Here is a 17,648-nt window from a genome sequence, read left to right on the forward strand (position 1 = left end):
TATTTCAACGAAAACATATTTATTCTTTCTAGCAGTTGTCCACGTTAATAACCAAACTGAAAGGATTCAAAAATAAACTTCCAATAAATAATAAGCGGTCAAAAACTGTATGCCTCCTCAGCCTCTACCAAACATTTTCTGTTGTTCTTGAAATTCCATTCAAGCACTCTTAAGCAGGCAACATGGCTTCCTACCTCGGTGAGCCTTCCAAAATAAGATACATGAAATTCAACTAGTTCTACATAATCAACATAGAAGTTGAGCTTTTACTTTGAAAGAGAATAGTTCTAAAGGAACTGCATAAGGTTCAATTTAACTGCCATGACACATTAAAATTAGAGTTAGAGTAGTTCTCAGATCTGATGAGAGGAGGAGGAGGCTTACATACATACCAAATTATGAACCTATCTTTTCCTAAATAATATTTCACATATCAAAACTATGACAGTGGACAAATATAAAGAAAACATAAAACTGGCTCCAACAGCGAGTGTCATTGTTCTATGATTTATTTTGCTGCTGAGTATGAACCAGTGAATTCTGTCTCTGATTAGCACACCTCAAACAGTGAAAACTGATACATTGAGGTTTTTTTTTCTGATAATGAGCTTACAGGTTGCTAATCATGAGCAGTTTGCTTGTTTTATTACATGCATTTCATTTCTTTTAACTGAAAACAGATTTATTTCTGATAAATTCCCCACTGACTATTGCAGATAATTTACTCATCTTTTCTTTCATGCCCTGTGTACTGTATATGGTAATAATTATGCCCACATTTAAGGTGATTGACAATATCAGACAATGTTCTGTTTTAACCATTTATAGTCCAATCTTGTATTTTACCAAAGGAATGTGTAATACTGGGTGCCTGTGCCTTACCTCTGGTGCCTGTGTCTTACCCCTTGCAAAGCAACACGAGTAATAAAGCACTACTTTCTTGACAGTTGACAGTCAGTGCAGCCTACTGCAGTACAGTTTTTGTCATGTGCGTGTGTTTTTACATCATCTAGTACTGTATATGTTCCCCACAGAAACAAAGATTCTCATAGAGATTCCTGTCAGACAATTTGTACACTCAACTTTATTGGGAGGCTCCATATTCGTTTCACTCATGGCTTCACAATAAGTGATATTAAACATTGGTTACATATATTTAACATTAAGCCATTGCTCAACTGTTTATAGTGAAGTTCATATAATGAAACAAGGTGGTTGACTGAAGTTAAAGTATTGTATTTATTTGCGCTGTGGTTCTCTGGCACTGGCCTGTCATTCAAAGAAAAAGACCCAAGTCAGCTTTTCAATCAAGCACCAAGACCCATGAACATGTGTTTGTAGACTGAAAGGGAGCAAGGAGTTTAACACCCAGAAATACAGGGGCACAGGAGGTGGTCTAAAAACAATATAAGACATTACAAGTGGGATACCTAACCAAACTGTTACACTAGTTTTGAGAGATTTGGACATGGATGGGGGGCTGGTGGTGTCACTCTTGTGAAGAATAAAATGGTAATAACATTAAAAACAAAGTAGCGCAAACGTTTCTTTTGACAGCTCAAACCAGCACAAATGTAGCACAAACGACTGAGACTAGTTGAATGAGATTTGAATGTGGATGGGGGCTGCATGTCGCCAGGGGTCAGAAAATGTATTTTTGTGTTACTTAAAAGCCTTAAAAGCACAAACATTTTTTTTAGGGCACAAACCAGCACCGCTGTACCACAAACAAATATGGTAACAGTGCCATTTTAATATTTTGAAGAGAAGGGGGGCCAGCTTCATGCAGGTTTTCCCTTCTCTGTGCACAGTTGGTTTAAGTTGCAAGAAAAAATTTCCATTTTTAATTTAGGTTCAAATAGGTTGATGAATGGAGGAATGTTTTTGTAGATATTATTTACTGAAAAACTCACCCGCTGCAGTGTAACTGTGTACTGCTCCCAGACCAGCTCTTCCATTCCTGAGCTCTGTGGGGAACACACACACACACACACACACACACACACACACACACACACACACACACACACACACAATATAAGGTTAGCAAACATTGTGTCTGATACCTGAGTAAAATATTATTTGGATTCTCTGGTATTATGATGAACTTGACTTTGAGAGCTTGCTGTGACTGTTTGAACAAATTACCAATCAGTGGTGTTGGATTGCCAACTAAGAGAAATCCACTTGGCAGCTAGTTCACCTATGTATCAAAATGGATGAAATGCCCAAGGATTTACACTGTGAGTAATGTTTTTTCATTGAGTATTGATAGTAACTGTTGTCAATCTAAGCTAGAATTTCCTGAGTATCTGTAATATTGACAAACAAATGGCTGCCAACTAGTCTACTTATGACAAAGGTGTCAATATTTGACATGTACGGTGACAGAGTTGGTGTTAAAACCACATTTCACAAAAAGGGTGTATTTTTCAGGTACTCAAATGGGTATTGAGCTCACAAAGATGTTTTTTTTCCTTCTGCATCACTTCTTTGTGCCTAAAGAATGCAGAAGGAGACAGGCACGTATACAGTACTTAGCTTGAAGTTCATGGCGACTGACTACTAAGAACAGCAAAGCTGTACAAAAATGTGAACAAGCTCTGACACAAAAGTGCAATGTCTGGTAAAATCCACATCTTCTTTATTCATCTGTATGCACAGTAATCCACAAAGTATTTGATTTGAGTTAAAAACAAACTAACTAGAACACTTTTGTTTTGACGCTTGTTCACAGACCAGCTGGCACATGAGCTTTAAAGTTTGACTTGGGTACAAACAAACAAAGTGCTGGTGGATCACTGAGCTTACAAATGGATAAATAAGACATAATTTATACTGGACAATGCACTTGTTTTAAACTGTTGTTTTCTATGGTCTTTGGTCTATGGTCTTTTGTCTTCAAAGTAGGAGACTGGCAGTTTCTACATTCTGGATTCACCAGGTAGTCACACAGTTGAAAAACCTTTCATTAATTCAAGACATCTGATGGTGAGAAACTGAATAAATGATGCTTTTTGAAACATCAATTTAATATAGAATACAGGCTGTTTCAACATAAGCTCATGTACGTGCATGTTCGGTGGAAACATATAGCACTGTAAGCTTAAGACAAACTATACTAACCCAGATTAACATAGAGGAGGAAAGGGGTATGTGTGTGGGTTTGGGAACTGACCTCTGTGGAAGAACAGTCAGTATCATGTCAATAACAGCACCACAGTAGTCACAATGCCTGGCTGGTGTCTAATTTTAATTGGACATCTATTCCAGCAGACATCTGCCCTAGCCTTTCCACCTCACTGCATTCTCCCTCACAAAAACACACGCGCACACACACACACACACACACACACACACACACACACACACACACACACACACACTCTCTCTCTCTCTCACACACACACACACACACACACTCTCTCTCTCTCTCTCTCTCTCTCTCACACACACACACACACACGCACGCAAGTGATGTATATTCTGAGCCCTGTTGACACCAATGGAAACAGGCAGCTTTGCTCAACTTCAGTTGCTTCTAACAAGAACAGTGAATTACACAATACTGAGAGGACCAAAGAGAAAAGAAAGCCTGGCAGGGAGCAAAAGAGGTGTTCTATGTTTGCTGCAAATAAGATGACATACTCAGATGAAGACATTTAATGATTTAATGTTGACAGAATGGTAAGGTCTTAAATTCATGTTACATTATATTTTTTACGGCACATCCCAATTTGGGTTGGGCAATTACTGAAAATGTATCACACCAACATTTACAACCTCTCAATTACTTTATCTTCCTAATGTAGATCAGTTAATAATACCCAGTAATTTAATCTTTTTTAATTTGCAGGAACTTGTGTCATTTTCTACCTTTTCAGGGAATTTGCTTTTTTACTTTAAATCTAACGGCTGCACGGTGGTGCAGTGGTTAGCACTGTCACCTCACAGCAAGAAGGTGGAGTTTGCATGTTCTCCCTGTGCCTGCGTGGGTTCTCTCTGGTACTCCGGCTTCCTCCCACCATCCAAAGACATGCTATTGGGGACTAGGCTGACTGATACTCTAAATTGACCGTAGGTGTGAATGTGAGTGTGAATGGTTGTTTGTCTTTGTATGTTGGCCCTGCGATGGACTGGCGACCTGTCCAGGGTGAACCCCACCTCTCGCCCCTTGACGCTGGGATAGGCTCCAGTCCCCCCGCGACCCTTAATGTAGGAATAAGCGGAAGACAATGGATGGATGGACTTTAAAATTAACATCAAATGTTGAATTAATAACAATAAATAGATCATAATTATAATTTTAACCCCTACACACAGAACACTTTTATCCAAATCAGAGGTTGCTTGCATCCAACACTGCTGCTTCTACAGTTTGCTGTCAGCATCAGTATTTATTCGCTCCAGCAAACAAGGAACACTTTAATACAGTGCTGCCTCAGACTTGTCTAGTTGTGTCATATTTCAATTATGTTCAAAATACTACAAATTTGATCAGTCACAGTGACCTTGGTCTCTGAATCCTTCAACTATGAATGGCTTCAGAAGATGATGGCCAAAATTCCAGTCCCTCTTGGTTTTGCCCAGAGAGATTCAGGCCCAGACTTCTTTTAACATTTCCCATTTATTGTTTATAGTCTGATTTGCAATTTGAGATGTCAGAATGCAGTTGGAGTTGATAGATTTCACCTCCAATTTCTTTCACAAGTAACAAAGACTAAAAGCTACATTTAGCATTGCAGATAATGCATTATGCATCTTTGTTCCCCACACAGACCAAATATTATGATAATAAGAATGGTACTGACACAACCTGAAATTAGACCGCCTCCAGCCACAGTAGTCACCAGCATATAGACATAAAATTGAATGTTGTACAGTTGGGTGCTATCACTAACACCACTATCACAAACCTCTACCTTAATAAATTATGACTCATTTGAGTCATTGAGAAGTTCTAAATGTTGGTTTTGATACAGTTTTGGTCAATTGCCTAACTCAAGCACAGCCCCATAACACATGATTAATCGAAATTTGGACTAAAACATGATGATAGCCCAGCCCTATTCTGATTTCTGAATGAACTCTTTAATGATGTTTCAATTGAGGATTAAGGTGAGTGTCAAGGTGGTGAGTCAGTGTAAAGTTTACAAAAGTCTTGCACCACATATATTGTGATGAGCGTATTCCTACTGCATATATCTCAGTCCCAGGAAGTATTTTGTTTTATTTTGTTGTTGTTGTTTTTTGTTTAAGCCTAACCCAAACCCTAACTCTCACTTTATTCATACCAAACTCTAACCTTCACCTAACCTCTATTCACATCACTAATCAAATAAAAGACAGAAATGACAGAAAGGTCGCCAATTGGTGGCAAAACCAGGTGTTGAATAATAGGAACATCATTCAACATATTCAATCCAACACCCATCAAAGCCTGCTATGAATAATAAACACAAGGGAGAATTATAACCATTCTTAGAATATAGGATTTGTAGAGCCAAAACAATATTTAAAAAATTTACATAGCAATTTAAAAACACAGCTACAGTATTGATAGGCCTCATTAACAAGTCTACTTTTTACCTATAACTTTTCAGAGGCACACAGTATCATACAAAAATCCAGATGTGAGGACCTATGACCCTTACTATCAAAAGACACCAAACTCCATTGCAACCACAGCACTTAAGCCCTCCACAAGAACCCAGGGAGACCCCTGAGAAGACCAATCTTTGATACATGCACACCTTGTAAAATTAAACAGAAACAAAGAAAACGAGAGACAAACTGTATGATGAACAATGTTATGAACTTTTCAGGCACCATTTCATGACTTTTTCCCCTCTGCCTGTGTCAGCAAGGCTCAACAATGTATTGTGCGGGAGGAAGCAAGTGCCAAGGAAGAACTTTTCAAATTTGGAAGGATCCAAACTTTGACATTGGCGTTAATCTCTCAGGAAGTATTACATGGACCTCGGCAGAGGTCTGTGCTCTGAGAATACTTCTGGATTTATTGGTTGATACAATTTTCCCTTGTATATGTACGCTCATATTAAAAACTTATGTTGTTTGGTGACGTATTAAAAAAGTGTCTAATATTTAGCAATATAGCAAAAAATCTACGGAAGACCCAATGAATGTTACTCTCCATACAGCTGTAATTGCTTCAGTGTTTCCCAGATGTAGCACTGCACAGTCACTTTTTCAACACATAGTCCAGTCATGGCTTCATACTTTTCTACCTACCTACAGAGCAGGTGACGCCATACTAGATCAGTCATTAAAAAAAAGCTTTCAGGTTCAGGTTTCAAAAACAAATCCAGCAAACATGCCTACTGGTTACAAGACTGTGGTAGCATTGATAATTATCAGTGTCTGGCCATTTTAACCTTGATCACTGATTAAATGATCTGTAGTTCCATTTCATTATGCAGAGTCAGTTGATGTATCTAATCAAGAGGCTAATTTGAGGGTAAAGACATTGGTTTGCCACTTGTTTTAAGCAGCACATTCCACACTCTAATAAGCCATGCAACAACACAGCAGTTGCATGCATGCTGTATGTGTTCCGAACCTAGCATCTATACATTATCTTTGTAAGAATGGGATTCCCCTGCTACACAAGTATCAAAGTATTTAGTCATCTGGCATTTAAAAATCATATTGTCCCCACACAAACACTAACACACAGGTCCCTCCATCTGCAGTCACATTAGTCCGAACTGGCATTTGTCTTAATGATGGTAAATTAAGACGCATTAAGATGGCAAATTTAGATCAGTGACCTATGCAGAGGCAAGAAGGCAATACAGCGCTCACAATAAAACTAGTTATGAATAAGCAATCTAAACAGAGCAGAGCAGCTGTGCGCAGTTCTGTTGACTGTCTCAGAGTGTTTCCATCAATTCGGAGGAGCAACCCAACCCTAACTAGTAGTGGGCGAACCCTGTCCTTTACTCTGACCTTACTATATTTTCAAAACAAGTCCTCACTAACATCATGACTTATGGGTACTCAACATTTGAATCAGCAGCCAACAGTACCATTTTGATTCAAGATTCAAGATTATGCACTATTTTCCTCAAAAATATCTAAATTTAGAAGTAAAAAGTAAGTCTAACCTCAGAGTAATAGAAATAGCACAAATGTACAATATATTTGAATTAACACTGCTTTGTCCATCTGTATTTTATCACTTGTGCGATCCTCCATAAGGCCTAATTATTTCTGTGATGTGAAAAATGAAGACAGGCTGCTGGACCAGAGGGATGAAAATGTAATTAACTGCAAAACAAAGTAGAATTTGCACAAATATTGGTTTATATTATAAAGGTCAGTGATAAACTTTCTGAAGCACATGTCCATAATCCATCTTAACATTTTTATGAAAATACTCAGATAAGCAGCACCATATCCTTTCTGAATAAGGCTTTCAACAGAGAGAAGCGAGCTGTCATTATCAAGAAATTTATGTCATGTCACTTGGGAAACAGTTTCAGAATGTTTAGAGAAAATAGAACCTACAACACTTTTGACTCTAAAAAATACTTATTCAGATCAAAACTTGAATTGTTTCATTTTTGTAAACATAAGAAATACAATTTTTAGGCTAAAGAATGATGTCAAAACTTAAACACAAAAAAAATAATGGACACACCTTTGAAATAAAGTCACATTGATGAAGTCTGCAACCATTTGGACTCAGATATTTTTTTCCCAAATACACTTTATATATAGAAACGAAGTGCAGAAATAAATGGTTTTACGTAAATATCTGGTTAAGAAAAAAAGAAATTGAACACTAACTCTCAGCAATACTCTGAGCACAATGATTCTATCACTGTGACATGCTCTTTTACGTATTACAACTACGACAATTTCAATATACATCTATACAAATACAGTGAATGGACTGCAGATATTTAGGATTAACACTGGACGACATAAGTCATTATAAAATGTCTTCATTTCATCTGTCAGTTGTACGAAATTGGCGAACTTAACAACCACACATTCATCCATCCATCCATCCATGGATATCCCACCAATCTGAGCAGGCAGGAGTTTCCAGCAGGCGCGTAGAGGACCACCAGACTGCCTTTCAGCTCTTCAGTGTTCAGCCCCCTCAGCTGGATCTGCCCCCCGTCACTGTTGCTGCCGCCTCCCCCTTCCCTGCAGCCATCTGAAGCCCCAGTCTTGCCCATCTCAACCTGCCTGCAGCGATGCCAAGTGGGGTAGCCAGGGCAGCAGCTGGCTGGCAGCCACTCCAGACTCATGGTTTCCTTAGTGCTCTTATGAACAGAGCAGCCACGGTGCCCCTGCTCTATGAAACCCACAACCCTGGCTAACACAGTCCTACTTCAGCATGGTATGCCTCAGTTCTGGGAGTTAAGACGGCATCATTTGTAAAGTAGGCTTCCCACAGGAGCGTGCCCTTAACCTTCCTGCCTCGGAGTCCTAACTCCAATCTGGATTAGCCTGTGTAGCTGCGGATTAGCCTAGCCCAAAGGAGGGAGGAGAGACTAAAAATAACAGCAGACTCACAGCGCCTCCTCCATCTCCTCCCGCTGCTGTCCCACGAAGAGTCCTGAGAGCTCGCACAGCACTCCTCCACTTCCTGCGTAGGCCAGATGACATGGCCAAGGAAAGAGCAGGATCCACAAGTTTAGGGGGAGATCCAGGCTTGAGAGCTGCCCAGCTGAGCACTCTGCCTGTCCTCCCTCCTCCCTCTGTCTGTCACTCGGCACACTATCCTGCTGCTTTTCCTCTCTCTCTCACACTCTCTCTTGCTCTCTCTCTCTTCAACTCTCGCCCAAACAGACAGTCACAAAACCCACATGTGGTACAATGCGAGTGAGGACCTTCATTCCTGCTCAACATTTAGTCACCAGTCAAAGTAAAATATATTGTACTGCTGAAATTAAATGTCTCATCTTTCTCACTTTTCTATGATAACCATACAAAACAAAAAATGTTCATTACATCTGACACAAGAGCTCTTGACGTAGGATTTAGGAATGACCAGACGTCTGCAATGAACTTCTGGGGTCTTCAGCAAATAAGACACTGCTTTTATCAAAAACATGTTTCAAATGTTGAGATGCAAGAAATCTGACGGAGCAGATTTGCCACACATCCATACACAGAGGTCTCTCATAAATAAAACATAAAATAATAGGGATGCTAGCCAACACTGACATCAAATATCAGCACACTCTCAAACAGCTGGAATGGATATTGGAAAAAAAGTGAAGCTTCTCTACATCCCATTCCATGGTAGTAGACTATGCCATACAGACTACATCATGTATCAGCAGGGGCCTTGTGGTCAAGCCCCAACCTTATTCAGGCAGCATGGTGAAACAAAAAAGTGCACTTGTGCAACTAAAATAATAATAATTAAAACCCATGACATTGTCAATGACGTGACAAAGTCAATGACATGCATGATGCATGTAGCTCCAACATTACTCAAGCTTCCACTGAAGAGATGAGAAAATCAAATCTGTGTAATGTGATGAGAAGCCTTCTATAGTTGAAAGAGTAGTTTCCCATGGTTTCATATCCTTTGACATTTAACTGCTGCTCTATTTATCATGTTATTTCACTACGTCCTCCACGTCTGCATTGGCACCTACTGGAGAGCTGAAATATGTATGGAACAATATATTTGCACGAGACTAGCAGATGAACACACCTAAAAATTAGCATCCTCTTCTGCCAACTTTCTTGAAATTTGTTCCATTCAACTTTGGCCGACAATTGGATGAAAATCTGGTTTTGTGGTCATTTGATTATGCAGATCCTGTTTAATGACCACCACCAAGTGAACATAATCATAGAGCTTGTCCAACTAGATTTAATTAGGTGATCATGCAACTTAGGTACAACAGATCATGGCTAAGAGACAAGAAACATAAAAACTGTGGTCCACATTAAAGTTTAACTGTGTGCATAGTGTGTAGCTAATTGCTAAGATGCTTGAGTGCTTTTTCAATAATACCAGGAGCTGTCGAGGCTACTCTGATACATGCATGAGTGTGAGTCAAAAGACTGCTTGAATATTCAGGGTAGCAGCTGAATAATGGAGCCATGATGGACTCTGAGTTACGTAGTCTGATCAACTCTGCTCAACAACAAAATGAATTGGAGTTGGTGGCTCATCACAGAGGGGAAATCACAGGATGAATCATGGCACTACGTGAACATGCAGCACTGCGGGCTCACTCTGAGGGTTTCAAACTCAAATTGATTTCCACACGCTGAGACATATGAACACACACACATACACACGCACCCATGCACACACACCAACACACGCACGCACACACACGCGCGCACACACACACACCCTACACTTATTTACCACACTGCAATCACATCATGAGCACATGAACACACAACTGTTTTAAATGCAGTTGGAACAGTTCTCATGCTAGGGTGTGACAACTTTTTAAAAGCATCGCCAGCAAATAAGGGGTTGATTCCATCACTGATCGTTTTGCTTTTTTGAGCAACAGCCAATGCATTCATCCAGTGGCTCAACCCTACTGTTAACGCATCACTGGAGGAGACTAGGTAGAATAACTATCTCTGTCCAGCAGTGTGAACAGTCATAGATGGTCAAATGGGACTGAGGCTTCATTGACCAGTCATGATCAGACACGTGTGAGTATATATGACACATAATACATGCATGTGTGAATTATGCCTTGCATTAAGGTGGGCCTTATATTTTACATGAGAACCAGTAAGATGCAGGTCATGCACGTCTCTGTGATGGAGTGGTCTGTAACCTGAAATCACACATTATGTATGTCTCAAAATTAATATAGAAAGGTTTTAGTTGATAACAAGATTCGAGCAGCAAAATTATAGCAACAGACAAACAAGTAAGTAGTTAATGTTTCCTCCATCAGCCTTTCAAATGCATGATTAATCATGGTCTGCTCTCAGGTAGACCCATCAATAATTCATACATCCAAAGTGCACACTAAGACATACAGTAATCTGGCATCTGAACTGTGCTCTCATGGTCCCCTCTGTTGATGTGCTCCATTATGGATGCATGTATGCTCTTTCAAACAGTGACATCATCATCATAAGAAGCTCACCCCCCACAAAATTCTCATCAATCATATACACTTAATAGTACTAGATCATGAACATTTATATTAAAATGATGAAACAAGTAAGTTAATCTTTCTGTAGTCGATGGTGAAGAGACCTTTATCATTTTGTTACGTGCTTAAACCCATTTGCCATGCATGCATGCAATTATATACATATACAGTGCATTAGACATTTAAAGGGAGTTTACTTCAACTACTTTGAAATGATGAACAATTGCCAAATGTGACAGATTTGCAAATACTAATCCTGCTGCTTTACAAAGCAGTAAATAGTTTAAGCACAACTCATGTTTCTTATCTGCAGCTTCATGAAGCTTACAGAAGTCTCAGAGTCTGAGAGTAGGTTTGCTTTCAGTCCTTGACACTTAAATATACAGAAGCAACACTGTTTTATTATCAACATAGGTGAGACAGTGAGATTGGACCTCCACAATCTTTTCAGGTCATCCTCAAGACCCAATGCTGCATTTGAATCTTCCCAGGATATTGTGCACATGTGACAGTGACCTTGCCCTTTGACCACAAAAATCTTTTCAATTCAACCTCCAGTCCAGGCGAATGCTTGAGCCGAATTTAGAGGAATTCCCTCAGGTTGCTACAGAGATATTGCTTTAATGAGAATTTTGGGTCACTGTTGGTTTTGTTAAATGTAAAGTGTTGGAAAACATGCCAGCGCAGCTGACAGTCTCAGATGCAGTGTGACATGAAATGACTGAAAAGGCTGAAGCTGTCCACTGATGCATGGCAGAAGCAACAACCTCCAGGCCACCAGTCATGCTCATTTTGCCTCCCTGGTGACAAAGAGGCACATTCAACTCCACTCAACTATGCGAGACAATAAAAAAAAAGGAAAAAGTTGATTGTCAGTCATTGGTTTCACATCTCAATATGTCATAAGGAAGTGCACTACTGAAGTGCTTCGGTATACATAAAAGAGGAGTGAAGGTTGTAAGAACATACAATTTGACGGTTTCAGGGCCACAGTGTGCAAAACACTGACTGATCTGCCAAATTTTCCCAATATTGTCTGAGCCTTTTTTTCCCAAAACATGTAAGCTGAACATCCATCCATCCATCGTCGTCTTCCGCTTATTCCTTACAGGGTCGCGGGGGGCTGGAGCCTATCCCTGCATCTACGGGCGAGAGGTGGGGTTCACCCTGGACACGTCGCCAGTCCTTCGCAGGGCCAACATACAGAGAAGAACAACCATTCACACTCACAATCATACCTACGGTCAATTTAGAGTATCAATCAGCCAAGTCCCCAAATTGCATGTCTTTGGACGGTGGGAGGAAGCCGGAGTACCTGGAGAGAACCCACGCAGGCACGGGGAGAACATGCAAACTCCACACAGAAAGATCCCGCGCCCGAGCTCAAACCCGGAACCTTCTTGCTGTGAGGCCACAGTGCTAACCACTGCACCACCATGCAGCCCGTAAGCTGAACAAACAGAATTAAAACTCTGCTGGGGGTTCTTTACCACATTTTGGTGTCTTTGCCAAAGTTGGGGATCTACTGCTCCTGCCCACAAATACTTAAGACACAAAGCCATATGCTACACACACAATTACAGCAATTTGTCAATCACTTTTGTCACGCAAATTTGGTTGCTGATGGACAATTCAGGCACAGATCATCATATCACTGCTCAGTTTGCACACACAACACAATTTTAGCTCTGTTTTTTCCAATCACAGACTGAAGTCCCACATCAGAAGAAAAGAATGCCTGCAAACTGTGCTTTACATTAACTATTCATAGACTTAAACCAAGAGGCTTACCAATGTGTTGCTGTCATATCACAGATTCTAGCAGGCTAAACCCTCAGAACACCTGGAAAAAAAACTTCAGTGATATGCACAATGACCACAATAGCACAAGACCTGGCAAAATCTGGGGGAGGAGTTGAGTGTAACGATAGGAACTACTGTTTCTATTTGCGCATTTGAAACATGAACAAGTGATGCTGACACACCATGAGGACATTTTCAGAATCAAGCTTTAGATTGTGGACGTGTGCCAAGGACAACACTCCACACAACTCTTTGCCGATGTTATTTTATTTTTCTTCTTTTTGAAGGCTCCCTGCAAATTGGCGCACAAACCCCTTGTATGGTTTTTGTCTTGGAACATCTGCAAATGCAGTATTTTGGAAGGCTGTCCTCATATTTTGTGTCACATCATATTCCTGAAAAATATAGCTTGGAGAGCAGACAGATTTGTTGAGGACTTTTGATTTAAGCTATGATATCAATTTTCAATTAATAATTTATTAATCAATAGAATTTGGACTCCTATAGAACAGCTAAGCCACTAATGACCTCTGTGGGTGGCATGACTTGGAGGTCTAGTGGCTGTATAGCAACCAAAATGTCACTGGTTCGATCCTCACTTCCCCCAGTGACCATGTCTAAGTATCCTTGTGCAAATAAAAGTTCAGTTTTTTCATGAAAATCAGAATAATGAGGTAAAAATGTAAAAATGGAGATGTAACATTCCCTCCTATATCGCAAATCAAACTGCAGTCACCGTATTAGTCAAAATCATTGCAATTAGATATTATTTTCAAAATTGTGCAGCCCTACCACTAATTGCTATATCCTGGCATTGGCCATGATAAATCCTTGGGATCCAGAATCGATATTTAATCCAGACCACCTCCAAAAGTTAATCATTTGATCCTGTAATACACGCAAAGCTTCTGCCAAATGTAATCAAAATCGATCCATTAGTGTTTTTTTTAAGATATCCATTAAACTAACAAACAGATGGTCATGCACAATGAGCACCATTGATGCACGTTCTTGACACAGGTTTAAAATATCATTCATCTACCAAACAAAAACGTTAATAAAATGGAAACTGGAACAAATTAAGAGGATTCCATCAGGACCCCTCAGGACCTACTGTTTCGAGGCATGTGTGTAAAGACTTTTCATACACAGCAAGAGAAGAACAAATTTTCCTCCTGACTGCACATAACAGCTGCACAGCACTATCAGCACATAAATTAACAGGACTATGTCTAGTATATATATCCGGACTGTGTTGGCCAGTATATGAGGATGTGGCTAATTCATCGCGGGGCTAACGAATAATGTGAATTCCTGTATACAAAATTCACATCTGTTTATTAACATTCATAATATCCAAGGCATGAAATACCTTTAATTATTAAAACAAAATAGTAACAACAGGGAACGATCAATAGGCTGCTTTAAATGTAGTACAATGTCCAGGGTAGTCAGTGTAAAAAAGATACTGATCAAACCCAGTGAATAAAAACCCCTTGTTAACTGTTTTAGCAAAAGTGTTTTGTGTCACTTTGTAGCTCCTCTGTGCTTGTGGTCTGTTTTCTAAACAATGACTCCAACACAGACTTGACCACTGTTGATTTCTCAGCACTTATCATGATGACCTGTCATTAACGAGGACTACACTAAGGTGCTCACTAACTTGCTCCTTCCTCTCGACTAAAGAGTCACGTGTGCGTTTGTGTGTGTGTGCATGCGTGTGTGTGTGCCTGTGCATGTGCATGTGTGTACTTCAGATATGCCTGCTCAGCCTTGTCACAGCACATCTTCATCACAAAACCCTCACAATGCATTCTATCTTCTGTCCTCCTTGTGTTGGTGTCTAGGGGTACCAGTTATTGCCAACACAACAGCTATAAGGGGTGATAATGACAATGTCGTAGATATTTGTTGATTTGATTAGAAATATATTATCGAAGGAGAAGAAAACACTGAGCTGTTCAGTACTTTAACTAGTGTATATTCATATTGTGAAAATGGTCATAACCCCAGTGATTTTCTATGGCTGATGGTGTTTTTATAGAGCAGAGAGGCCAGTGGCAAATGGAGTTTGATGTTGTGATTGTGTTAGTTTGGGTTTTTTTTGCATCTGTTTAAATACAATTTACAATCACATGAGAATTTTTTTTTCCAAATTTAACATTTATGTCTCTACCTGATTTGTCTGCTTACATACAAATAAAAAAATGTTTGTTAATCTTTTACTAAAAAGTAAAAGTCAGCCCTTATATATTATAAAATATATAAATGTATAAATATACCAATATATACATACACATATACATATATGCATATACTTTATACCTATAGCACATATCTACCTCTATACGTGTGTATATATATATATACACATATACACACATACTGTATATAATCTTTACACACATACATATATGTCTATACATATAAACATATAAATGTATGTATGTATATATATGTATATTATATATATGATATTTAAAAACATATACATACATATCTATGTCTATATCTATAACTTGGTTACGGCTTTCCATGTACGCTTTTCCTGTCTGCATCTCACACCCTGCCACTGTGTGCTGAACTGCCTCAAGGGCATCTTTGCAGCCTGCCTCCTGTATTTTGTGGTAGATCCTAACCTCTATTATTGTGTTCTAAGCGCCTGCTCTTGTGCTGCCATGAGCAGTGCCTCTGTCCAGCCTACCGAAGCAACTGGTAGGATTTCTTGTTCTAGTCGCCCATTTCTCATCAGGTTGCCCTGTTTCCCTATCACCTGACACAGGCCCTGTTAACTTGGACGACTTTATCATTACCATACCAACATTATGAATCTTAAATAATGGTCTATTCCTGAATTATGTATTACTGAGAAATTGTAATTATTATTTTCATAATTATAAATACCACTGTCGTATAAAGCAGTGGTTTTCAAGTGGGGGCGCTAGGGGGGCCTCAGAAAATTGGAGGGGAGATAATAAAGAAAATGAAAAATAGAATTTTTGATTTTTAAATCCATCCATCCATCCATTTTCTTCCGCTTATCCTGTTAAGGGTCGTGGGGGGGGGGGGGGGGGGGGGGCTGGAGCCTATCCCAGCAGCTTTTGGCAAGAGGCAGGGTTCACCCTGGACAGGTCACCAGTCCATTGCAGGACCAACACATGTAGACAGACAACCATTCACACTCACAGCCATGCCTACGGTCAGTTTAGTGTATCAATCAGCCTCGTCCCCTCTTGATGTCTTTGGACTGTGGGAGGAAGCCGGAGTACCAGAGAGAACCCACGCAGGCATGGGGAGAACATGGAGACTCCACACAGAAAGATCCCGTCCCAAGCCGGGACTTGAACCCGGAACCTTCTTGTTGTGAGAACACAGTGCTAACCACTGCACCACCGCGCTGAATTTTTAAAATCATCCATCCATCCATCCATTGTCTTCCGCTTATTCCTACATTAAGGGTCGCGGGGGGGCTGGAGCCTATCCCAGCGTCAACGGACCCTGGACAGGTCATCAGTCCATCGCAAGGCCAACATACAGAGACAAACAACCATTCACACTCACATTCATACCTACAGTCAATTTAGAGCAGGGGTCTCAAACTGGTCCAGTAAAGGGCCGCTGTGGCAGCAAGTTTTCATTCCAACCCAGCAAAATCAACACCTGATTCTACGTAAATCAATTAAGCTGTATCCACACAGCTCATTGGTTGATCTTGATCAGGTGTTGCTTTTGCTGGGTTGGAATGAAAACCTGCAGCCACAGCGGCCCTTTACTGGACCAGTTTGAGACCCCTGATTTAGAGTGTCCAATCAGCCTAGTCCCCAATTGCATGTCTTTGGACTGTGGGAAGAAGCCGGAGTACCTGGAGAGAACCCACGCAGACACAGGGAGAACATGCAAACTCCACACAGAAAGATCCCGCGCCCGAGCCGGGACTCGAACCCAGAACCTTCTTGCTGTGAGGCAACAGTGCTAACCACTGCACCACCGTGCATTTTTTGAAGTCATAATAATAAAATATAAAAAAAAAAAAATTTAAATCATCATTATAAAATATAATTCGTAATAGTCTATCCTATCAAAATGTTACTTGCCATGCTCATCTTTCTGACTGCTTGCAAGTCAATTGTCGGTGGGTTTGCAAAAAGGGTCCCCGGCCAGAAGCTAATGCTGTTTGGGGGACCATGGCATGGAAAAGTTTGGGAACCCGCGCTATATAGAATAGAGAACCAAAATGCTGTGCAAATTTTGTCATTGAGGGAGCTGGTTGAATGTCATAAATTACATTGTACCATCCATCCAATGATTGTGACCACTTATTCTTCTAGCAGGGGACTCCAGATTAGGAAGCTAAGCCTTAATTGTTGGCAATTAAACTGGATCTACTTTTCCATCAGACATTTTTGGCAAGTTCTCCCGACACACTTCATCTCTGTCCTTAAAACTGTGAGCAGCTTCAGCGATTGTGTTATCTCATGCCTTATTGAAACACTTTCTTCTGCATGTTGTTGTGAATATTTCAGACATCATATTTCCATTATAAATAAAGAACAAGATTGTCCAGAGAGTTGTGGGGAGGAAGCTAAAAGTATAAGGAAAACTACTATTGGTCAAACAGCAGTGAATATGTAGCAAATGCAAGGAGCGAGGAGGAGGGTACTGCTCAGTATGCTGACCTGCAGAAATGGATACTGCAGTTCCCACGGTCACACTCTT

The 17,648-nt window shown here is 40.1% G+C and overlaps 1 protein-coding gene across 4 annotated transcripts in view; it reads right to left on the reverse strand.

Moving 5' to 3' along the window:
• Window positions 1-17,648, reverse strand: part of LOC147260432 (tight junction protein 2-like) — a 92,214-nt gene that overhangs the window by 49,660 nt on the left and 24,906 nt on the right. For 2 of the 4 annotated variants that reach the window (XM_086207015.1, XM_086207017.1), the window contains exons 1-2: window positions 8,052-8,480; window positions 1,914-1,967 (exon numbers count right to left, since the gene is read on the reverse strand). In XM_086207015.1, the coding sequence (XP_086063141.1) occupies window positions 1,914-1,967; window positions 8,052-8,282 (285 nt within the window). In that variant the 5' untranslated portion in view covers window positions 8,283-8,480. Of the gene's footprint in view, window positions 1-1,913; window positions 1,968-8,051; window positions 8,481-8,550; window positions 8,733-17,648 lie in introns of those variants that run through there. The other 2 variants (XM_086207016.1, XM_086207018.1) reach the window with 2 other exon arrangements.

This window comes from Aulostomus chinensis, chromosome 6 (assembly GCF_037954235.1).
Source record: "Aulostomus chinensis isolate RoL2024-O1b breed Wild chromosome 6, RoL_Achi_v1.0, whole genome shotgun sequence".
Lineage (NCBI taxonomy): Eukaryota > Metazoa > Chordata > Actinopteri > Syngnathiformes > Aulostomidae > Aulostomus > Aulostomus chinensis.